The 24521-nt window shown below is 43.4% G+C and overlaps 1 protein-coding gene and 1 pseudogene across 1 annotated transcript; both read left to right on the forward strand.

Moving 5' to 3' along the window:
• The first annotated feature begins 468 nt into the window (after nucleotides 1-468).
• LOC137770927 (olfactory receptor 13C7) lies at nucleotides 469-1485 on the forward strand. The gene has a single exon (XM_068553976.1). It carries the CDS (start codon nucleotides 469-471, stop codon nucleotides 1483-1485), a length of 1017 nt encoding a protein of 338 aa, XP_068410077.1.
• A 9320-nt stretch (nucleotides 1486-10805) lies between these two features.
• LOC137770334 (olfactory receptor 13C7-like) lies at nucleotides 10806-11767 on the forward strand (annotated as a pseudogene).
• Nucleotides 11768-24521: the final 12754 nt, after the last annotated feature.

Genomic DNA, 24521 nt, shown 5'->3' on the forward strand with positions numbered 1-24521 from the left:
GAAAAGAGATCTTGGGAACAACAGGAGCATGTTTTCTGTGAAAATGATCTGGAGAAACAGAGTGAGTATTCACAACTAATGATTTCCCTAGTACCTAGCACAAAGTGGGAGAACACAGAGCAAACTTAAAGTCACTTTTCTGGCCAAGTTTAATGAGATGAACTGCCATATAGGACACAGAACCACTAAAATGAATATGTTATGTATCTTGTCTCTGATCAAATGCATTAAATAATCAGAATCATCACTTTAAACATTGTAAATTTGATATTCTATGACCCCAAAGTAATTTCTAATTTTATTTCTCCTTTTTCCTGGAAACAAATAGAGACTGTGGACTTTCACAACGGTTTTTCAATCACTCAGCCAGACTGGAACTCCAGACCAGATGCCCTGGACCTACATGAGACAAAGGATGTTGAGTTTGGATCAATGAGTATTTTATTCAGTTGAAAGACGAGACAGACCATGGAAAGCACCAACCAGACAGCCTCTGTGACAGAGTTCATTCTCCTGGGCCTCTCTGCCCACCCAAGGCTGGAGAAAACGTTCTTTGTGCTCATCCTGCTCATGTACCTGGTGATCCTGCTGGGCAACGGGGTCCTCATCCTGGTGACCATCCTTGACTCCCGCCTACACAAGCCCATGTACTTCTTCCTGAGGAACCTCTCCTTCCTGGACATCTTCTACACAGCCTCCTCAGTCCCCCTCATCCTTGACAGCTTCCTGACCCCCAGGAAAACCATCCCCTTCTCAGCCTGTGCTGTGCAGATGTTCCTCTCCTTTGCCATGGGGGCCACGGAGTGTGTGCCTCTGGGCGTGATGGCGTTTGATCGCTATATGGCCATCTGCAACCCCCTGAGGTACCCCGTGGTCATGAGCAAGGCTGCCTATGTGCCCATGGCTACCAGCTCCTGGGAAGCTGGAAGTGCTGCCTCCATGGTTCAAACATCCCTTGCAATGAGGCTGCCCTTCTGTGGGGACAATGTCATCAACCACTTCACCTGTGAGATCCTGGCTATCCTGAAGTTGGCCTGTGCTGACATCTCCAACGATGTGATCAGTATGGGGGTGACCAATGTGATCTTCCTAGGGGTCCCAGTTCTGTTCATCTTTGTCTCCTACATCTTCATCCTCACCACCATCCTGAGGATCCCCTCAGCTGAGGGGAAGAAAAAGGCCTTCTCCACCTGCTCTGCCCACCTCACAGTTGTGGTCATCTTCTATGGGACCATCCTCTTCATGTATGGGAAGCCCAAATCCAAGGACCCAAGGTGGGCAGACAAACAGGACCTTGCAGACAAGCTCACTTCCCTCTTCTATGGGGTGGTGACCCCCATGTTCAACCCCATCATCTACAGCCTGAGGAACAAGGATGTGAAGGCCACCGTGAGGAACCTGGTAAGTCGGAAACACTTCACCCAGTGGTGTTTGGAGGACAGATGCCCCTGGAGTTCTGTGCCTCTTGGCTGCTTTCACCCATGAATCTCAGAAGAATGTGCCTCCCAAAGAAGATACATGTAGAGTGATTACCAGAAAACTGAATTACATATATAATGGAAAATTTTAGCTGTTACTGGACTTAATTTTTAAAAACAATGTAACCTAAAACCTGATGGGACTGTGACACGAGGGGATGGAAGTGGAATGCTGCTGAGAGAACAATTAGTGATTTTCCCGCTTCTCTATTGGGCAAGTCTGAATTCACCTTTGTGAGCAGGTTGCTCCTTCATTTTGAGAAAAACAGCTTAGTTTGCCTTGGTGCTGCAGAAAGATTCAAAATCCTGCTCTCAAAGGAGGCACTGTGGAGACAGTGTGGGGCAAAACTTCATGACATAGCAGTATAAAAGATAGTCTTCCTTGTAGATGAAATGGCACGTCTTTTTATTTTTCTTGGAAGCAAGGCTGAGGCTGGAGATAAGAATGAAGTCAGTCTTCTTCCTTTCCCTGAGACTCAGGGGAGTTGGGATCGTGTAGATTCTAGGTAGGGCATTTCCTCTGAGGGCAAGTAAGGTGGATCCTGTAACACGTGTGTGGAAGGTCTTAGCCTGGAATGTGGTTTTAAGCTTTCTTTTCCTGCCCTCGGTAAGTCTTTTCTTCTTTTTTTAAAATTTATTTATTTATTTATTGGCTGCGTTGGGTCTTCGTTGCTGTGCGTGGGCTTTCTCTAGTTGCGGCGAGTGGGGGCTACTCTTCGTTGTGGTGCACGGGCTTCTCATTGCGGTGGCTTCTCCTGTTGCAGAGCACGGGCTCTAGAGCGCAGGCTCAGTAGTTGTGGCGCACGGGCTCAGTTGCTCCGCGGCATGTGGGATCTTCCTAGACCAGGGCTCAAACCTGTGTCCCCTGCATTGGCAGGCACATTCTTAACCACTGCGCCACCAGGGAAGCCCCCTCGGTAAGTCTTAAGTACACAGTCTGGTCCTGTAGTTTGGAGAGTTAAAGGATGGATCTATGGGGAGAGCAGGGCAGGGGCACCACAGTGATCTGAGGGAAGCTGGAGTCAGGACGGTGAAATGTGACCGCAGAAGATGGAGCAAGGTGGCTATGCTGAGGAGAACTGGGGTGATAAAACTGAAAGGCAGAGCCAGTTCACGTGTACCTGACAAGAGGTCCAGAGGTAAAATGTGTGAGGCTCTCAGACAGCAGTGACACAAAAGAGGGCAAAGATATCGTAAGGGAGAGAAACTGCCTCTTTTTTTTTCAAGGCAGTCAGATACCCTGTTTTCCCTGAGAATCAAAACTTTCTAGTGAAAACAAATGCTCTCAGCTTGCCTTGCTTGGGTGTCCTGGGTTCCTCCTGCCTGAGACATGTCCAGCCACTCTCTTGGTCCCCACAGCGCTCTCCTGCCCATTCTTGGCAGAAACTCAGGCACGGTCACTGCCTGCGTGGCTTCTTCAACAGTCTCTGGGGCTGTGCAAGAGCAGGACATGTTCCTGTCCCACCCTTTCATCCCCAGTATTATCTGTCCCACCCTGGGGGTGGATTTGCCTTTCCCTATTGAGCACAGAGCCCACGTACGCCCTTCTCAGCTCACTACAGGGAGGAGGACATCAACTCGGGATTAATTCTGACCTTTATAAATCAAGAAGAGTTGACTTAAAAATGAAACGTACTTGTAGAGCAAAGTTCCTTTTCAACATATTTTATTTCACTAGTTTTGGCTTAGAGAACTGTGCTTAGTTCCTACCCAACTCTTTCGAAAGGACCAAAGGAGGTGTTCCCCAGTTGCTGAAAGAGCGGCTGGCAGACAGGCTTCAGCTGTCAGTCATCTTTGGGAATTAGATAAGAGGGCTCTTAGCTGAAGAGAGCTGACTCACCCAAGGTCATGCTCCTTTCCCCAAGGCAGCCCATATCCAATGACTGATTGGCGAAGGGATATAAATGCCTTGCCCCCACTAGGGACAATTCTGAAGGGCCATCCCAGTACCAGAGTCCCCCATGGGGTTGACTGAGGCCTCTGTTGAGACTGCATCACAGCCCAACTTCCCCCTCTGCCCAATCCTCCGTCCTCATCCTCCCTTCCACCAGTACTGATCCTAAGAGTACTCCCTAATAAGCCTCTTGCACTCCAATCTCTGTCTCAGAGTTTGCTTCCTGGCAAAACCAAACTGTGACACCATGCAAAGTCCAATGCTCAAGTAACACGTGCTCTCTTTTCAGAATCTTGGACATTGGTGATACTTAGCAAAAATCATGTAGAATAGTTGTGTTAGCATCAGAAGCTCTGGAACCAGACCTTGGTTAGATTCCAGCACCTCTCTTTATCATGGTTATAACCTTGAAGTTTGTTTTATACTGTATATAACTTCTCTGACATCTTCCTACCACCACACCCTGCTTACCTCTCTAGTTCAGTGTTTTGCTATCTTTTTCTTGCTATGAAACACATAGAAAATAATGGGATTTGTATACATCCTGGGTTAAGTGGATGAGTCTACTCATGGCTGAAGGCAATTCACCTGGGGACTTAGGTCACTACATGTTCTGCTTAGTGACCCCCTGGGGACCCTGAGCTTGGCATATCTGGAGCCTGCGGCATCCTAGCTAGAAAGCCCTGTCGGCAGTGAAATGTTTCCTCCTTTAGCACCTGATGAGAGGACAGTCATGCCCCTCTGGCCACAGATGACTGGACTCTTGACCAAAACTGGGCTAATCATATTTTTTCTCCAAGGAATTTGGAATTTGGATATAGAGACCCCTGTTAGTTGGCATAGGGCTCTTGACCACATAAATCCAGGTCTGATGTGGACATGTCCCTTGCAAGAAAGAGAAAGCTGATCTGCAGAGAGATGACAAATCAAAGACACAAACAGAACCATGAAAACAGAAATAGAGGCTGCAATACATAAGCTAAGACTTAAAGAAGCCTTTTTTTCTTTCATTTTGTGGGAAAATCTAAACCTATAGAAAAATAAAGAGAATAATAAAATGGCTAACTAACAATGATCTGTTCGTGGTCAATCTTGTTCATCCATACCCCCATGGATTATTTCTCCCTCTCCTGGATTATTCTGAAACAAATTCTAGGTGATCATAGCATTTCATCCTTTAATATTTCAGTATTTATCTGTAAAAATTAGTACTCTTGTAAAATATAAATAAATTACTACTGAAACCAAACAGGACCCTGCGAGGCCCTCCTGGGTACAAAAAAGTTTTTCCGTATCCCCAGTTTCCTGTTTGTATAAAAAGGCTTTAGGGACTTCCCTAGTGGCACAGTGGTTAAGACTCCACCTGCCAATGCAGGGGACACGGGTTCGATCCCTGGTCCGGGAAGATCCCACACGCCACAGAGCAACTAAGTCCATGCACCACAACTCACAGCCTGCACTCTAGAGCCCGCGAGCCACAGCTACCGAGCCCGTGTGCCACGACTACTGAAGCCCACGTGCCTAGAGCCCATGCTCCGCAACAAGAGAAGCCACCGCAATAAGCCCACGCACCACAACAAAGAGCAGCCCCCGCTCGTCGCAACTAGAGAAAGCCCGTGGGCAGCAACGAAGACCCAACGCAGCCAAATAATAAATTAAAAAAATAAATTTTAAAAGGCCTTAGCCTCATAGACCTTCCCTGAGTTACGAAGAGCAGATTCACACAGTTACTAACTAGGGACATGAGGGAAGGCAGAAACAAGGAAAAGCAAGCCCAACATAATCTTTTCCATGATTGTTAGCTTAACCTTATGCCTTGATTTATGACCCCAAACCGTTGAGATAATGTCCTGTGGCTGCAACCAGCTGGCCCCAAGCGGACTTAATATTGATGACACCAGGAGGGTCAATCAAGAACTGAAACTTCTGAACCATCATGAAGGCTCTAAGTAAATAATAAAATGCCTCAACCATTGTTTTTGCTCTCTCCTAGAAAGAAGTGATCACAAGACCATGATTTACTAGTTTGCTTTGCAGGAACACATAGATCAATCACAATCACCAGTGACACACTGAGTGAAGAGATGGTGCCAGGAAGTCTGCAACCTTGCACCCTGGCCAGCCAGCAAGATGGAGTTGAGACGAATCTAGGTCTCCCATCTTCCAGGTTGGCACCTCCTCAACTAAGATACCTTTCTCTGCTCCAAACTCCAACGGTTCAGTTTGTTTGGCCTCACTGTGTGTCAGGCACACGAACTTAGATTCGACAACACTATTATTATACAGAAAACTCAAAAGTAATTCATCGATATCATCAATTATCCAGCATTTATATTTCCCCATATGTCTTATATATGCTTGATCTCAGTTTGTTTATTTGAACTAGAATATAAATAAGACTATATATTAAAATTAGTCTTTTTGTTCCCCCTCCTTTTTTTTTTTTTTTTTCCCCCCTCCTTTTTAATTTACATTTTTGGGGAAGGAATAGTTTCCCACTAGGGAAACTGTAGAGTTTACCTAAGAGTTCTGGTACCAATTTCAATGTGTGGGTGTAGAGTGGGGATTCCCCACCTCCCACCAAGCAATGCCCAGACACCAGCTGAGTGTCCTACAATTTAACTCAATTCTGGCACTATCTACCAGGAGATGGCATCAGATTCCACAGGTTAAGGGCTCCGTCCTGCAAGACTGCTCTCTCCCCTCACCCTTCCCCTACTCAGACATTAGTTACAAGTCCAGGTTGTCACTTGTGCTTCTGACTGACCAGCCGTAGATTAGAGATTCCAACGACCCCCAACCTGGGTTTGATTAATTTACTAGATAGGTTCACAGATGTCAGAGAAACCTTTTCCTTACTAAATCACTGGTTTATTATAAGAGGATGTAATTCAGGGACAGCCAGATGGAGACTGCACAGAGCAAGGGATGGGTAAAGGTTGCGGAGCTTCCATGCCCTCCCAAAACACACCACTCCTCCACGTCTCCACATGTTCACCAACCCAGAAGCTCTCCAAACCATGACCTTTAGGGTTTTTATGGAGACAGCGTTACAAAGGCATAATTGATTAAATCACTGGCCTCCAGTGATTAATTCGACCTCCAGCCCTTCTCCCCTTCCTGGAAATCAGGGGATGAGACTGAAAGTTCCAACTCTCTATTCAGGGTTGGTTCCCCTGGCAACTGACTCCAATCTTAGGTGCTTTCCAAAAGTCACCTAGTTAACATAAACCTGGTTGTGGCTGAAATGGGCTTGTTATGAATAACAAGACACCCACTTCACCTTATGGCTCTAAAGTGTTTTTCAGGAACTGAGGATAAAAGACCAAATACTATGACGAAAGTTGCTCCCACTGCTCTTATCACTCAGGAAATTCCAAGGATTCTAAGAGCTGTGACAGGTTTGGCAGCTGTGAGCCAGGAACTGTGGACGAAGACCAAATATACATGATAAAAATATTTTGGTCATCTGAATGAACAAATATGTATTTCTTATAAATCACAGTACCATGTTACCATAGTCTGCATTTTGCTGATTACAGTCCTGTAGTATCTGTCCCTGTGTTTCCTATAAATTGGTGATTACATCTAGATACTTGAGAGGTTTTTGTTTGTGTAGTGATGAGCTCACGGCTCCTGAGACCTTTTGATACGATCCTAGTATCTTTGATGGCTTCTTTGCTTTCTGGTTCTATCTAGATGTTCCAGGCTCAACATGTACAGTTCCTCTCCAGACCTGGAAACAACCATTTTCTCTAAGGAGCTTTTGTTTCCTTTTGGTATTTAAAAACCACAATCTGGGTGCTATGGGTGCTATTGAGTTTGTCATAGTTTCTAGGCCTTTTCTGTGGAAAGAAAATACATATGTACAATTCAAATTAAGATCTACAGAATTTTTACTTAACCTCATTGATTTCTTCCCCCAAGTACTATCTCCTCATTCCAGAAAAGTATGGAGAGGCCTTGAAGTTATGTCAAGAGCTAACATGGGCACGGCTCTGTAAAGAGCAGAAGTGAGTCAAGTTGTCCCTGTGATATGTATCCTGATTCCCATGTTCCTGGCAGTAACTGGGGCCAGTTATAACAGCTGAGGCAACGACGTGGGCTCTTCTCTTCCATTTACCCCTGAACTTTCCACAGGAGACCCGAACTCATGAGTAGAGTACCGGGGGGTGGGGGGCGACGGGCTGGGGAAGAGTTCAGGGAGAAACCCAAAGGGGGAAAGAAAGACTCTAAACCAGACCCTAAGGCATCTTACAGCTCAGGGGTGACTTTCCAGTATCTTGGTGAGGGCAGTCACCTGTCCCTGTTCACCATGGGTGGTGTCTGGCAAAAAAAGGTGTTTGGTGCAGACAAGAAGGAAGCTGGCAGATCTCCTCTGAATGAGGCCAAAAGCCCTGAATTCTGCAGTGCTGCTCTGTTCAAGATAGAGGTTTCCAGTGTTTAACAGAGGTTTGCTGACTATTTAAAAGGATGTAGCCGCAGCCAGAAGCTAGGTATCTAGGGTCAGTGGTCTCCTAGGGTCAATGGTCTCCTAGGTTTTAAAGTCATGTTTTCTTACAATTTACACTGTATGTTTGTTTATTCCTTTATAAATGTATAGATGTTATGTACAAATATGTTATGTACATTATAAAATGCTTATAAAAATAGAAATTAAAGGGCTTCCCTGGTGGCACAGTGGTTAAGAATCTGCCTGCCAATGCAGGGGACACGGGTACGAACCCTGCTCCTGGAAGATTCCACATGCCGTGGAGCAACTAAGCCCGTGTGCCACAACTACTGAGCCTGTGCACTAGAGCTCATGAGCCACAACTACTGAGCCCACGCACCGCATCTACTGAAGTCCGCGCTCTAGAGCCCGTGCTCCGCAACAAGAGACGCCCGCACACCACAACGAGGTGCAACTAGAGAAAGCCTGCGTCCAGCAATGAAGACCCAACACAGCCAAAAATAATAAATAAGTGAAAATAAATAAATTTATTAAAAAAATAGAAATTAAAAAGATGGGATAGAGATAAAATAAAATATAAAAAAGAACAGCTAACATGGGGCAAAGAAGAAAACAAGGGTAGGTCACAAATTTACTTATTAATTCATTCAGCAACTATTCATTGAGTGGATACTGTGAGCCAGGTACAGTTTTTATGCATAGGATACATCTGCGAACAATGCAGGAAAAAAGAAACAAAACCTCTGTCTCTGTGAAACTTATTTACATTCTATCAGGAGAGAAACAATGACTAATATAAATAAGAAAATAATAGAGGGTGTTAGAAACTGCATGGAATCAGGACTGAGGCATAAAGGAGGACTGAACACATGCATCTGATTTTTCTCCTTCCTGAAACCCACAAAAACTACAGCAATATGATTTTGTTTTGTTTAATTTTTGTTTTTAATAACAAAATCAACAAGGTTAAGGAGAAGAAGGGAGACATCACAGTGATAACATTTTGAAGGCTGGAAAGTGAATGGACTAGTGGCCGTTTCCACAGCAGATTTGATAGAGTCAAATCCTAAGCCAGAAACTAGGAGAGCTGAGACACAACCAGACCTACAGCACAGAGGACTCGCTGCACCAGGTCCCTCTGGGACCAGGGATGAAGGGGGGTGCTGCTAAAATAAGGAGGATTAGGCAAAAAAACAGATAAGAAACAGAGTTCCTATATCCCCTCCCTCATTCCGTGACATTGGTCGATTGTCCCTTACTTACCCAACAAAAAGTTTATTCTCTGGAGAGGATAAAACACATGCACTTAAGAAAGACTTCAAGCAAAAGGACATCACTTCTGCGATCACCTGATCTTTTTTACAACTGACCTTTTACAGCAGCCCACAGCTGCGGTACCTGTGAAACTCTCATGGCAGGAGCCAGGACCAGATTCATTTATGACTCTCCCAATACCCTGTGAAAGTCTGGCTTATGGTAGGCACTCAGAATCTATTTAGTGGGACACAGACAAGAGGGAAACTTCTAGGTCACTTGCTTCTTTCCAGTCCTGAGATCCTGAATTTGAAATGCCAGGGGTGCTACAAGGATTTGTCCTGTGCAGTGGGTTTCACATTCTCCCAGATCTACTGTGGGCTCTGCTGAGAGTTCTAATTGATTGGGGGTTCATGTTAATTCTGGCAGGACCAGAATGACCCTTCTTCTCTAACGTCTTCCAGTAGCTAAGCAGGATGGATACAAAGGGAGGGAGGGGGAAGAAAGTATTTCTGGAGGGACTTCAGAATAATTGGATCTTGGGGACATAATCTCAGATGTATAAAGTTTCTAAATTTTGTCACTTCAATTTCTAAACTTTAAATCACTTCAGGGACTAGAGTAATCCCAATAGCAGGGTGGGACTTAAATGGCTTCATATATGCAATGTATGGTCCTTTGTGGATTTTTCTGAAACACAGAACAAAGACAAGAAAACTTAGCTTTCATCGATTTCAGGCGCTAACTCCTCTGGCTGCTACTTTCAGACCAGATTGGCTATTTTAGGCCTCTGGACTATTCCCAGACCGAAGAAAAGTGATTTTCTTTATCGATCTATTTACAAAAAAGGTAAGAGAACACTTTAAAAAAAAAAATATATATATATATATATATATACACATATATATATGTGTAAACTTTTGAGGGCCCAGCCCCATTCCTGGCTTCATTCCTTGTGATTAAGTGGCATGTGGGGAACTTGAAGGAAAAGGACATCTTAGTGGTGTGACAGAAAGTCCAAGAACAAGAAATTTGTGAGATCACTTAGTTCCTGGGATGGAAAGCCTTTAAAAATAATCCATTCCAGAGTGAGTATTAGGGAGCCAGATGTCCAAAGAGCAAAAGGGACTTAATGATTCCCAGGCACTGAGTAGTTGGCAAAGGCCAGCTCTTTGGGAAAATTCTTCCACAGAGTTTGGCAGGTGAGTGAAGGAATAAAGGAATGAATATCCCAGGGGCCTGGGGATTGTAAGAGAGAGAACTATGAAAGATGAGGAAGGTAATATCGAAAAGTGCTTGGAGAGGAATGGTCAGGAATTGAGGATAAAGAAGATCAGTTATTTCTACCAGTCCTATACCCCAAAGCGGGGGAAATCACACAAAGGGAATGTTAATACTTCTCACAAAATTGATTAAAATGAATTGGCCACACATGGTATAACTTGAAGTAAATGTGTGATATCAATCTTGATTATGATTAGAAAAATTCAATCCAATCTGGTGACATGTCAAACACCTCTATGGGCAGCCAAATATCACAAAGTAGATTTTGATCAATTTCTCTCTGTTTTACTTAGAACAACACAAAGAACCCCCCAGATTGCTAGAGCTGCTGTCTAGCTGCTCAGCAGGACAAGTTCCCTCACTGATTTTCTGGCTACTTTAGGCATCAGAGAATCATGAAGTTGGCTTTTTGAGTTCCTACAGGTGACAGAGCAGCGGCATCATGGACAGGTCTAACTGGATCTCCCCCTCCTGGTGGGGTTCATTCTCCTGGGCCTCTCAGCCCACCCAAGGCTGGAGAAAACATTCTTTGTGCTCATCCTGCCCATGTACCTGGTGACCCTGCTGGGCAACGGGGTCCTCATCCTGGTGACCATCCTTGACTCCCGCCTACACAAGCCCATGTACTTCTTCCTGAGGAACCTCTCCTTCCTGGACATCTGCTACACAGCCTCCTCAGTCCCCCTCATCCTTGACAGCTTCCTGACCCCCAGGAAAACCATCCCCTTCTCAGCCTGTGCTGTGCAGATGTTCCTCTCCTTTGCCATGGGGGCCACGGAGTGTGTGCTTCTGGGCATGATGGCGTTTGATCGCTATATGGCCACCTGCAACCCCCTGAGGTACCCTGAGGTCATGATCAAGGCTGCCTATGTGCCCATGGCTGCCAGCTCCTGGGCAGCTGGAAGCACCACTGTCATGATGCAGACATCCCTAGCAATGCAACTACCTTTCTGCGGGGACAATGTCATCAACCACTTCACCTGTGAGATCCTGGCTATCCTGAAGTTGGCCTGTGCTGACATCTCCATCAATATAATCAGTATGGCAGTGGCCAATGTGATCTTCCTGGGGGTCCCAGTTCTGTTCATCTTTTTCTCCTATGTGTTCATAATTGCTACCATCCTGAGGATCCCCTCAGCTGAGGGGAGGAAAAAGACCTTCTCCACCTGCTCTGCCCACCTCACAGTTGTGCTTATCTTCTATAGGACCATCCTCTTCATGTATGGGAAGCCTAAATCCAAGGACCCCCTGGGGGCAGACAAACAGGACCTTGCAGACAAGCTCACCTCCCTCTTCTATGGAGTGGTGACCCCCATGCTCAACCCCATCATCTACAGCCTGACGAATAAGGAGGCGAAGGCCGCTGTGAGGAACCTGGTAACTCAGAAACGCTTCACCCAGTGATGCTGGAGGGGTCCTGATGGTTCCTGTTCCCTGGTTTCTCTCACCTGAGGGTCTCGGAGGATAAGATGAAGGGCTAACTTCATGCAAGTTTACGTAGGTAAATCTAATTACACGGAATCTCATTACACCCAAGAGCTCTGTGTGAACAGAAAGCATTTAATGTGAATTTTCCCCTCATTCTATAGGCGATTCTACAAAAGTATATTCCTGTTGATCAAGCCTTACAGTTCTCTATATCTGTGATGCATACTAAACAAATTGATGTCAAGGAAAAGTAACTCTTCAAGATATATTGTTTAACTCATGAAAAGCTCTAGTCTGTAGGACCATAATTCAATTACTCCTTGGCTCGCCCTTTGAACATATTTGAAAGGGTTCTTATTTTTATGTCACCTATCAACTCTTCCTACTCCATTATTAAATAACAGTAATTTTTTTATCCTTATTCTCATTGCCTCTTTCTCCTGATTGTCATTTAAATTCTTAAAACTGTTTCTTGAATCATTCTCTTCCTGTGTCTTCAAAATTAACCTCTTTCTCTTGTCCTTAACCAAGTCCCCCACCAGAAAATCATTTACATCTTTGGAGCAGAGAGGAGAGTAAGGTGTGGCGAAACTGATGCAAAGGTCAAAGGTTCAGGCCTATTTTCTTTTCCCTTTTTTGAAAATGTTATTCATCCCTGTGTTCTTTCCCTAGATATCCTTGTCCTCCAAGGGTCATCAGAGTAATGTCGAAACTGAGAGGTATGGAGGAGAATCAAATGAATTCTATTAACCACCTGACCTGGCTTGATGGAGTGTGCAGCCAAGGGGTGACCATCACTTGCTTTCCTACCTAAGAAACCCCAAAGCCACACGGTAGTCAGAGGGAGAGGAGGTGGTGCTCAGAGGGAGGAGGAGACATCTAAGAATCACCTACATGACTGGTGAGGAATTCCAAGGCAGCTCCGTAGAGTAATTAATCTAGAAGTCTAGTTAAAGAATGAGCAGAATAGAAAACATCTGACAGTTGATATCAATTTTTAATCCAATAGAGAGGAAACTAACAATCGAAACAATCAGCCTTTGCTGAAAAAGAGTTATTGCAGGAAGATGGTGAAAGCATTAAAGAAAATTCTCAGTGGTTTTCTCAGCAGAATTCAAGAGGGTAGTGAATCAATAAAACAAGAGAAGTCTATAAAAAAAGAAGCTAGGACAAAAGATAACTGGGAAATAAGAACTTTTTCTTAAGGGAAAGATTCCACTTACTGGATCAAATAAAATTCAGTAGAAAGTATTTAAAAGTAGATAGCACAATTTTTTAAAATGAACTTTAAAATTAAAAATAACTTAAATTCCTCTCCTAGACTTCAGAGAGAAAAACAAAGAGATTTAAGTTATTTGAGAAAAGATGAGAGGCATGGGAGATAGACCAGGGGGATCCATCGTGGAAATCATGAAGAGAAAACAGAGCAGACGAAAGACAAATAATAACTAAAGAGAAAAAAACACATTTCACTGAATAGAAGTTTTAGATATTTTGTTCATAAAATGTTCATCAATCACGAGGTAAGAATTGTAGCAAAAGACACACCTACCTAGGATAACTATACAAGGATAAGTTTTGATTCCTATATATACCAAAATAGTTCTATAGACTTTTACACAGAAGAAAAGCATATTTCCTAAGAAGGAATGAGAATCTGATTGCCATTGGCCAGCTGTTCTGCAGCCCTAAATGTAGACATCAGTGGAACAAGGTTTACTAAGTTCTGAGGGAAATGGGCTGTGAGTCCCGAGTTCTACATACCCCTCATCATTGCACAGATACGAGGGTTAAAAAGACACTTGCTGTCATGTGTAAACACAGAAAGCACATACCCCTGCAATCCCTTCCTGAAAAAACATTTATTTAGAACATTCTCCCAACAAACAGTTAAAAATAAATAAATGAAAGGATGTGATGGATATGCCATAGAAGAGACAGTGGAGAATGATGAAATGCATAAGACCAATGAAGTCTAGTCAATTCTTATACCAAATTTGCAAAGACGAATATATGAAGGAATTATTAGCAATCATGTCGAGGTAAACAGTGACAACAAAGCAATGATGGAGCTCCAGTTACAATTCTAGATGACGTCATCAAGCTGGGAAATGGAGAAAGAGAAGCAAAGGCCACTGAAGGCCTCATCTTACAAAGGATATGGTGGGAAAGGGGTTCTTATAAATACAATCCATTGCAATGATACTGAAATGCAACAAAAGTCTTAACATGCTTGTTGAAAATTTACGAGTAAATACCAGTAGACAAGTATTAGAATTCTTTCTTTGAAAGAATCAGAGGATTATGAAAGAACAAAGAAAGTTCATCAAATGAAAAAACTCATTTATTGAACCTGAGTAGATTTAAATCATTGTACAGTAAACAAATAATACACATTACCCAGTGGGTTTTTTTTTTTAGGAATTTCAAGGTTTCTAACATTAGGAACATTAGGAGATCAATTACTACAACCATTTTGTTAACAGATTAAAGAAGAAAAAGTAATCCCATCCACAAATGTTGAGAAGTCATTTGGTAAAATCTAGCATCTATTTCTGACTTTTTAAAGTAGTGGACTTGAATAGAAGAAACCATCCTTGACAAGAATGGAAAGTATCAGAACAACAGCAAACAGCATACTTGATGGCAGAATACCAGTGACATGCCTACAATGCATGTCTGGATTAGGACCTCTGCTCTCCATGTCTGCATCATTCTAGCTAATTAAATCAGATCAGAAAAATAAATAAGGAACAAAATATAGAAAAGAAGAAAACTATTCAGTAAGTAAACAGATGTTGTTTACTGAGGAAAAAAGTTTAATCAAGTGCAAAACTACTACAACTAGTAAGAAAGTACAGTAGAGGGGTTGTATATAATTCACACCAGTCACAACTTTAAAATACCTAGGGAAAATACATAAAGAAGTTTGAGTACATCATATATTTACAATGGTCATGCATTAACAGAAGATATTTTAAAAAGATGTTTTCATTTTGGAGGGAGGAAAAGCCCTGAATGTAAACTTCAGGGCAGTCTAGAGTATCCTCCAAGTGCCCTCATCCAAAGCCTTTTTCCCCCTTTCTAACAGATTGGGATGAACCATGCTCCATCCATTTTCCCATCCCTACAGCAGATCCATCCTGTTTGTTGGGAAAAGGTCCAAGCCCCGGGCTTGGAGGCAAACACAAAGGCTCACTCATCAAAGGTTCTCAGAAGCAAAGAAAACCAGTCTTTACTCCAGCCCTTGGTTTTGAAGATAACCAGAGTTTAAACCAGACCACTGACAAATGGAGTCTTTCAGAGCTCTGCGTACGTGCAAATTAATTTCTACCTGATTACTACTGGTGACCATTTCTCTCAATTTAGGATCATCCCTAAAATCTTCAAGAGAGTATAGTATCTAATGAAGGTTATCACAAAATATGACCTAATCAAACATCACAGATGATCACAGACAACGTGTCTAGAATGTAATCACCCAAACTGCATTTAAGGAATCAGAGCATTTAAGGAATCAGAGCATTTCAGATGCCGGACAGGGAACGTGTCCCCTGTGGACACGACCAGGTGGGAAAGGACCAGGACCAGGTCCTGGTGGAAGGACCAGGTGGGAAAGCAGGAGCTAACTGCCTCTCCCTCCTCAGGTCCAGCCAGCTGCTGCCAGGCAGGAATGCAGGAAGGGGGCGGGGAGGGAACGCAAAGAGCTGCTCCCTCTGCTGCAGGCGCCACATTTACCTCTGGTGTTTGCAGAGTTGAGTGCTTCCCATAATTCTTCAACAGTATAAGTATTATGAGGACCAAACAAAATTTGTTCCTCAGCCATTTTTGGCTATGGGTTGCAATTTACGACCTCTGCTAGAAGCACATGTAAGTCACAGGATTGTTGGAGTTCCTAAGGATGCCGTCACAGAGGTCACTTACATCTTCACTGTGCATCTATTGTTTGGGGAGGAAACTGCCCTCTCACTCTTATCATGTGATTCTAGTGGGGCTGCCAATTGTACTACACCAACGCTTGGCCACAGCAATCAGTCTAAGGGAAAGCATGTGACCTAGGTCAAACTAATCAGAACCATTCCCCAGCATATTTCAACTGGAGCAAGAAGAAAGGGGTCCTGTATTAGCTTTCTATGCTGCACAGCAGATCACCACTTAGTGGCTTCAGGCAATACACATTTATAATCCTGCCATTTCTGTGAGTTAGGAATTCAAGCAAGTCCTCTGCAAGGCTGCAGTCTAAGGTGTTGGCCAAGGCTCAGTTCTTATCTGGAGACTCAAATAGAAAAATGTGGATTAGGCTGCTGACAGCTCTCTTCCCTAGCACGTGAGAAAGTCTGCTTAAAATGAAGCCAGGAAAAGACAAGTAGAGATAAGAACCAGATGAAGGGACAGAGAGTCCTAATGACATTGGTGAGTCCCTGACTCCAGCTGTGCCTGAGACTGAATCCACCCTTAAACTTCTCAGTTGTATGAGCATTAAAGTTTGTATTGGGATTATGCTGGTTGGAGTAAGTTTTCTATCTAGAAACTTACAAAGTCCTGACAATTACAAAGCCCAAAGTAAAAGCATCTTTACAAAGTCACCCTCTCTTGCTGACCACTGCATACTCCAGCTGCAATCCTATATTTATATTACATGGTAGATAATTCCCAATTGAGATACAAAAAACTGCAAACTAGTCTTGATCAAATTCCAGGCTCTTTTTCAAATAAAACAGAAGGAATAAACTCTTTTCAGGCCTGCACTCTCCCTGAACATTGATGCCAAAATGCTAAATTATAATAAAACAAATATAGTAATACACTTAGAAGATAATACACTGTGAGCAAGTTGCATTCATCCCAAAAAAGCGTGGATAGGGTGAACATTAAAAATTTACCACATTAATAAATTAAAGAAGAAAAACCAAATGATCATCTCAATAGATGTAGAAAATGTTTGATAAAACTCAATGTCCTGGGACTTCCCTGGTGGCTCAGTGGTTAAGAATCCGCCTGCCAATGCAGGGGACATGGGTTCGAGCCCTGGTCCGGGAAGATCCCACATGCCTCAGAGCAACTAAGCCCATGCACCATAACTACTGAGCCCATGCACCACAACTACTGAAGCCCTCGTGCCTAGAGCCTGTGCACCGCAACGAAGAGTAGCCCCCACTCGCCGCTCGCCACAACTAGAGAAAGCCCACACGCAGCAACAAAGACCTAACACAGCCAAAAATAAATAAATTAATTAATTTTTTAAAATTCAATGTCTTGACAATAACCACTCTACTCCAGCCAGACAGCTCAGGAAAAAAAAAAAAAAAACAGCACCCTCACCCCACCAGCAAAGGCTGAGCAGACAGCCTAGACTTCCATTCTAACCAGGCTATGACAAGGCAACCCAACCACTACCCTGTCAATGTGGTATCAGAGGAGGCTGGATAGGGAGGTGGGATGTTTATATCTGCTGGGCAGTAACAAGTCCCCACGCCAACCCACAGTGTCAGTGGAGACCACGTGGGAAGCTCCTCTCCTTCCCACTTGGGTGGTATCAGAGGGGGCCTAAAGGAGGGTCAGGACTTGTGCCTGTGCTAATGAGGCCACCCCTTCCCACAGTGTCAGTGGAGGCCGTGGGAGTAGTACTAGGCACTCCTGCCTCTGCCAGGCAGAAGGGAATCAGCAGAGCCCTAGTAGGGAGCTGAAATTCCCACTCCCCACCCAGCAGTAAGGAGAATCCCCTCCTCCCAGGAGTACAAGGCTGGTTCAATATTCAAAGATCAGTCAATGCATCTACCATATTGACAGGCTAAATAGGAAAAAAATCACATGATTATATCAAGTGAAACAGAAGAAGCTTTTGAAAAAACAACACTCAGTCATGATAAAAACTTTCAGCACTGAACTGGAAGCCCCAGCCAGTGAGGCAGGACAAGAAAAAAAGACTACAAATCTAACATTTTTGAAGGAAGAAAAAGAAACTGTCATCATTCACAGATATTATTATTACCTACTATATAGGAAATCTAAAATAATTTAGAGATATAAGTATTTAAAAGAGAGTTGAGCAAGATTCCTAGACAAAATCAATGTTTTAAAAAACCCAATTGCATTTCTATATTCCAGCAGCAGATTATGAAATATTTTTAAAGATATCGAGAAATATAAATATAGATATTTATATATTAAGATATAAATACCACCATACAGGGGTAAACCTAATAAAACAGCTCCAAGACTTTTATGCATACAATTATAAATTATAAAATGTTTTGAATGATATTAAAGAGAGAAATACTTCTCATTCATGGGTAGGAAAATTCAGTATTATAGAGATGTTAATTCTCCCAAAATTGATCTCTATATATTCAGTGTAATCCCAAATTTTTAATCCCCAGAGTTTAAGAAGCTGGTTCAATAATTTATATGAAAGAACAAAAGACCAAGAACAGGCATGACGTATTAGAAGTACTGGAGGGGGGGAATAAAGGGGTTTACCCTACAAGAAATCAAAACATACAATAAAGCAGTATTTATTAGGGCAGTATAGCATTGACACAGGAATAGACGAACCAATGGAAAAGAATAGAGATCCCAGAAGCAGATCCATTTATGTTGGGAGACTTGATATATGACAGAGATGGTACTGCAGACTGGTGGAGAAAGGATGGGCTATAAACACAACTAGGACAATTGGGAAGACATGGGTGTACCAGGAGAAAAGTATAAAATATTTATAGCAGCATTCAGTTGGGAAGCAACCCAATTATCCATCAAAATAGAACGTATAAATAAGCTGTGCTACGGTCATATAATGGAATATAGCAATACAAACTAATGAGTTTAGCTACACTTATAAATATGAATGAATCTCGCAAACATAATATTGAATGAAGAAACAAGTCAAAAAGAACACCTACAAGTGATTTGATTTTTAGAGTTCAGAAAGCGGAAAACCTAAACTACATTGTTTAAAGATGCATCCATAGGTGATAAAATTCAAGAAAAGCAAGGAAATGATTATAACAAAAGTAGGGAGTGTGATTATCTCTGGGAGGAGAGAGAGAGAGAGCTGGGAGTGGGAAGGAATACCCAGGAAGATTTCAAGGTGCTGACAATGTGGCAATGTTCTACTCCTTAAATTAGGTGGCAATTGCTTTATTATTCTTTAAATTAAAAATATATGTTTTATATACTTTCATATGCATTTACATATATGTGCTATATTTCACATTTTTAATCATTTTAAATACCAAAAGTTTTAAATACTGCAATGAGATGTCACTTCTCAACTATCAGTTTGGCAAAGACCAAAAAGTCTCAAGACCAACATATTATGTTGACAGAGTATGCGAAAACAGACATTCTCATATACTGATAAGACCTTGTAAATTTGGCAATATCCATAAAAATTACAAATGTACATAAAACATATATTTTTACCACATGTGCTAAATTATAAATATGCAAGGATGTTTGTTGTAGCACTGATTGTAATAGCATAAGATTGGAAAGGACTGAAAAATCTAAATCTCCTTCAGTATCAGACTGGTTAATTAAATGATTATCTATATTTACAATGGAATATATGCAGACATTTAAAAGAATGAAGCAGTACTACATATGTTTTCTTCAAGGTATAGATCTCCAAGGTATATTGCTAAGTGAGGAAAAGCAAGACAGTAAGATAGTGTGTATCTGTGCTAACTTTATTTTGGAGACAAATTTAGCACAAATACACAATGTCTTACTATCTTGCCTTTCTTACTTAACTATGCATAGAACACCACTGGAGAAAAAGCATACAAGAAATTGCTAATATTGTTTGCCTCAAGGGAGAAGAACTGGGTGACTGGAGACAGAGGCTTAATTTTATTATACCTTCTATACCTTATAAATTTTGTTCCAAGTACAAGTAATACCTACTAAATAACAGTGATGATAATCACGATGATTATGATGATGATGATGATGGTGATATCAATAATGACAAAGAGAATTAGATGTATTGAGATTGAAATCCCAGCTCTGCTGTTCACAAGATGTGGTCTTTGGTAAATCGCTTAACTTTTTAAAGTCTGTTCCCTCAAATAAAAAAATAGGGGGATAATAAATACAACCTCCCAGGGAAGACTGGAAGTAGATACTTAACATATATGCATTGCTGGATTTTACTGAACTTACATAATGTGTGTAAAGTGTTTGTCACAGTGACGGGAACATGGGGGAGCTCAATGAATGTAGCTAATTCTGCAGCAGCTGCTGCTGTTAGATATCTGTCTGCCTCCCCATTCTGGGTGTCTAGGCCTTCACCTTGGGGACAAGGTGCTAGGCCCCTAAAGCGAGCACTGGCTTCTCTGAGACCCTGGGGAAGGCTCAGGAGGAAGGCGGCATCTGCCGTGCCCACCTCTCCATCTCCAGTTGGCCATGTCCCAGTCACTGCCTCTAACTGCAACGGACGGCGGGGATGTGGAGCCCCCAAGTATGCTGGAGCCCCCAAGTATGCTAAGCCCCAGCACTCTGTGCACACTCGACATTCCAAAGTTTAAATTGCTTCTGGGACTAGCAGGGTCCCTGTAGGAGTCCACGGCTGCAGCTTCAGGACTCCCTTCACTGCTGGGGAAAATGGACCCTTGGGATTCCTCAGCCTCAGACAAGGATGACAGGTCCTGTACAGGAAGAGTCTGTAACTGAGATACCCAGGGCTCAGCCAACACAGCTGGGAGGAAGGACGTGAGAGAAACAACCACCAGAGCCTAAAGTTCCCATAAGGATTCAGGGGGAAAAAGAAGAAAGAGGGTCTCAGAGGTAAAGGAAGTCAGGCAGGGGAGTGTCTGGGTCTTTCCCTGGCATCTAGGGTCTGGTCCTGGGGTGCAGTGAGGAGTTGAGAATTGTGTCTGGGATCAGGAGACTCAGAGAGGCGGCCACAAGCAGGACACAGGTGGGGAGAGCTGGGCTGTGACGGGGACAGAGGTAGTTGGCCATGCCTTCTGCAGAGCATTTCCCAAAGATGTACTTTCCCCTCCCCTGCCTCTGCTCTGAGAAACTTTCCCGCAGCTGATGCTGGAGCAGGGAGGAGCAGCTGAGAGGAAGCGCTAGGCAGTCCATCACGCTCTCCAGGGCTCACCACTTTCCAAGCCCCTGCCCTGCCCTTGCTGCTTCCTCCTCACAGAAACCCAGGGAGGGAGGCAGATGGGATTCCTGTCATCCCCCTCCTGCAGAGATTTCTCAGAAGAATGGTCTTCCTTAGGGTCAGAGGGTCAGCAGACCCGAGCCTGGTCCATCTGGTTTCCAGTCTATGGCTAGTTCTGTTTTTCTCACTTTCCTTTCATAATTACTAAGATTTTTTCCCCCTGAATACCAAGTAACATGTGCCCATTGTATTAATAGAAAATGGGGTAATACTGAAGAGGTACAAAGAGGAATCCCTCCCTTACTGATTTTGCTATAATTTCCTTCCGGTAACTTTAATCCACACATATCTTTTACCTAATTGAGATCATAACAGTGTGTAAAATTTTGTATTCTCCCTTTTCATTTACCATTATAGTGGAATAATATTATGGTGTAAAAATCACAAACATAACTTTAATTATATATTAAATATATATATATATAATTTATGTTTCATTATATGAAGTGGCATAATTTACTTAGGCATTTCTTGGTGGACAGTTATTTTGTTTCCTATTTTCACTTGCTAATATTGCTATGTAAAAGCCTTTACTGTGAGACACTGGCCCTCTACTCTCATTGATTCTGTAGAATTATTTCCCAGAGGTGGAATTGCTAAGGTGATGGGTATGCAGGTTTTTCAGGTTTTTACTTTTTCTAGGCAAAGAGCTCCTCAGACAGGCTGTATGAACATGTAAGGGGCTTTTTGACTACCCTGAGCTGCCTCCACTCCTCAGCTACCTGCTGGCTCCAGAGACAGGTAGAGGTGGGACCACTAGCCAGGCCAGGTCCTCGGGACAAGCCAAGGAGCCACACCTGCACGTACAGCCCCACAAAGGTGAAAGCTTCTGTTCCTCTCCCTGCTCTCCCGGCTGGCCTCCTCTCCCTCCTCTCACTGGGCTGTATGAGTCAGAGCTCTTTGTTTTCTTCCATCCTGAGTCCCCTCCAAAGCCTGACACAGCCCTACTTTATCTCCCCTACACACACACACACACACACACACACGCATACGCACACATGCACACACACCACACCCAAAGGAGTGGGCAGCCACCTTTACCAAAGACTGCTCCCAGCACGGGATAGTCCACAACAGAGCTGGGATGCCCAGGGAAGCACCTGATTCAGCCTTCTCGGGATGCACATGGGGAAACTGAGACCTCAGGAGGAGAAGGGACTCGCTCAAGCCACAGAGAAGACCCATGTCATGGGCAGGGGCGGGTCCCACAGCTCCGGTCTCGGTGTGCAAGGTCTTCCTAGCTGTTCAGTTCATCCTGATTGAACCAACTTTTATTCAGCATCTCCCACGTGACAGGCACTAAGATTTCCATGGATGCAGCTCTCACGGAGGTCAAATCCTGTGTATCACTCAGGCCCACATCGCATTGTTCATGGGCAGGACTTTCTGTGTGCACAGATTTGTCTGCTGGGAGTGGACACGACGGCTTCTCTAACAGAAGCCACTTTCCTTGGCTTCTGCCAGCACAGCACGTCCTTGTCACTATCAAATTTTGTTTGTGACACTGACCATAATGTTTACTTTTCATTTCCTGGAAGAGCTGGGAGAGACACTGGGAGGAATGCGAGATAAGTTGGGGCAGAAGTTCATGGCGGGGCACACAGAGTGGACCTGCCTCGAGCAAACAGAAACATCCTCATGTGCTGAGGGACTGGGGGGAGGGTAATAGGCTTGCACAGGAAATACAATGAAACCCGTGATTGCATAATGGGGGAGCCGTCTCCTGGGTTAGGTCAATGGCTCTCTGCTGGGTGCAACTCTGCACACCCCTCTCCTCCCAGAAACATTTAGCAATGTCTGGAGACATTTTTAGCTTTTACAACTCAGGGAGTAGGTGCTACTAGCAACTGGTGGGTGGAGGCCAGGGATGTTGCTGCTAAACATCCTACAATGCACAGGACAGCCCCTCACAACAAAGAATTATCCAGCCCCAAATGCCAATAGTGCTGAGGTTGAGAAACACTGGATTCAATTCAGGGCAGGAGCTGAACTGCCTGACAACACATCTGACATAAACTCTTCCACCATGAGTGAAGCAAAGGCATGCTGAACAAAGAGATGGATCAGAGAATATATAGAGCTGGTATTGGAGAGACAGGAGCTTTCAAAAATCTGTGCACCAAGACATCAAGGCAACTATTTGGTGGAAAGAACTCAGAATTGGAGCCTGCAATCCAACCCCAGAGAGAAAATCATTCAACCCCAATCTGTCATTCAACCCCAGAGAGAAAATCTTCCACTCCTCCGAGCTTTGGTTACTTCATCTATAAACCTTGAATGACAGTATCTTCTTCTTGGGGCGTTTCAAAGAATGTGGCACAGAGTAGATGCTCCTTAATATTTACTACTCATCTTCCACCATGCCCCCACTCCTACACACACACCCATTGCAATTAAGAAGGAGCTAGAGAAATATTATCAATGAGGATTCTGAATTTAGAGTCTGAGCAATTGCAGCTAAGAGACTAGAAATCCTCTACACAAAGGCATATAGGTCTCCCTATAAGCTAGTTGCTTGTACGGAACCCAAGGATGGGGTCAGAAAGCCAGAATATTACACAAGGATAAAATATAGCATAAAAGGACAAAGGAAAAACATTTCTTAGTTACCTCTGGCTAAGAAGTTCACCAATATTCCAGGGAGATGAGGTTAGAAGTTAATGCTGTACAGCCTACTATCTGGTATGTGTAGTTCATATGGTTATTGATCACTGAGTTAACTGGTTAGTAAGCTGCACAGTTGTCAGCCCATAGTGTGTGTTCAATCACTCCAATCAATCCTGTGTTGACTTCATAAAGTTCCTCCCCATATAGGAAGCTCCGCATATATTGCTATCAATCTGTATTAAAACAGGCAGATTCCAATGCTGACAACATCAAGTCTGTGTCATTTATGGTAGGCAGACTGGAGAAGTCATCCTCAGTATGGTTGAGTCTTTACCTGGGCTTGTCTCTGTCTGGAAGTGGATTGACATTTTATACAAGTTTTGTAGTCAAAATTTAAAGAGGCTTTAAAATTTACTGGTTCTAAGAATTGGATCAGCTTGGGGATTTTCCTCCCTGAGAATCTGAGAAAACTCAGATTAAATGAAATGTCTACACATTTACATTAAAGAGAAATCATTCATAGGATTTTCCAGCCGCTAGTCATAATGTGGAGGAAAATCTCTCCTTGACTGGGGATCAGGTCCGCTGGGGTCAAGTCCTGTCTCTGTCACCAACTTAGAAGACTCGGACAGGTCACTTCCCTCTCGAGGTCTCAGTTGCTTTTACGGGCAATGAGAGGATGTAGCAACTCCGGAAAAACCCCTCACACACCTAGACTACTTGAGGCCCTCGCCCAATGCTGGCCCGTTGTAAGCTCTGCTCCAACTCTGACCTTCTCTCGTGTAAGAGCTGAGGACACCCTGCTGTCTCTTTCAGTTGTTTTTCTCTAACACACATATGCTCTCCTATCACGCAGCAGAAGTGACCGCATACCAGATGCCTGGGACTCTTTTCAAGAAAGCCTGATGTGCTACTTTTGTAATTTGCTGAGGACAGAGGGGATATCAC

This window comes from Eschrichtius robustus, chromosome 10 (assembly GCF_028021215.1).
Source record: "Eschrichtius robustus isolate mEscRob2 chromosome 10, mEscRob2.pri, whole genome shotgun sequence".
Classification (NCBI taxonomy): domain Eukaryota; kingdom Metazoa; phylum Chordata; class Mammalia; order Artiodactyla; family Eschrichtiidae; genus Eschrichtius; species Eschrichtius robustus.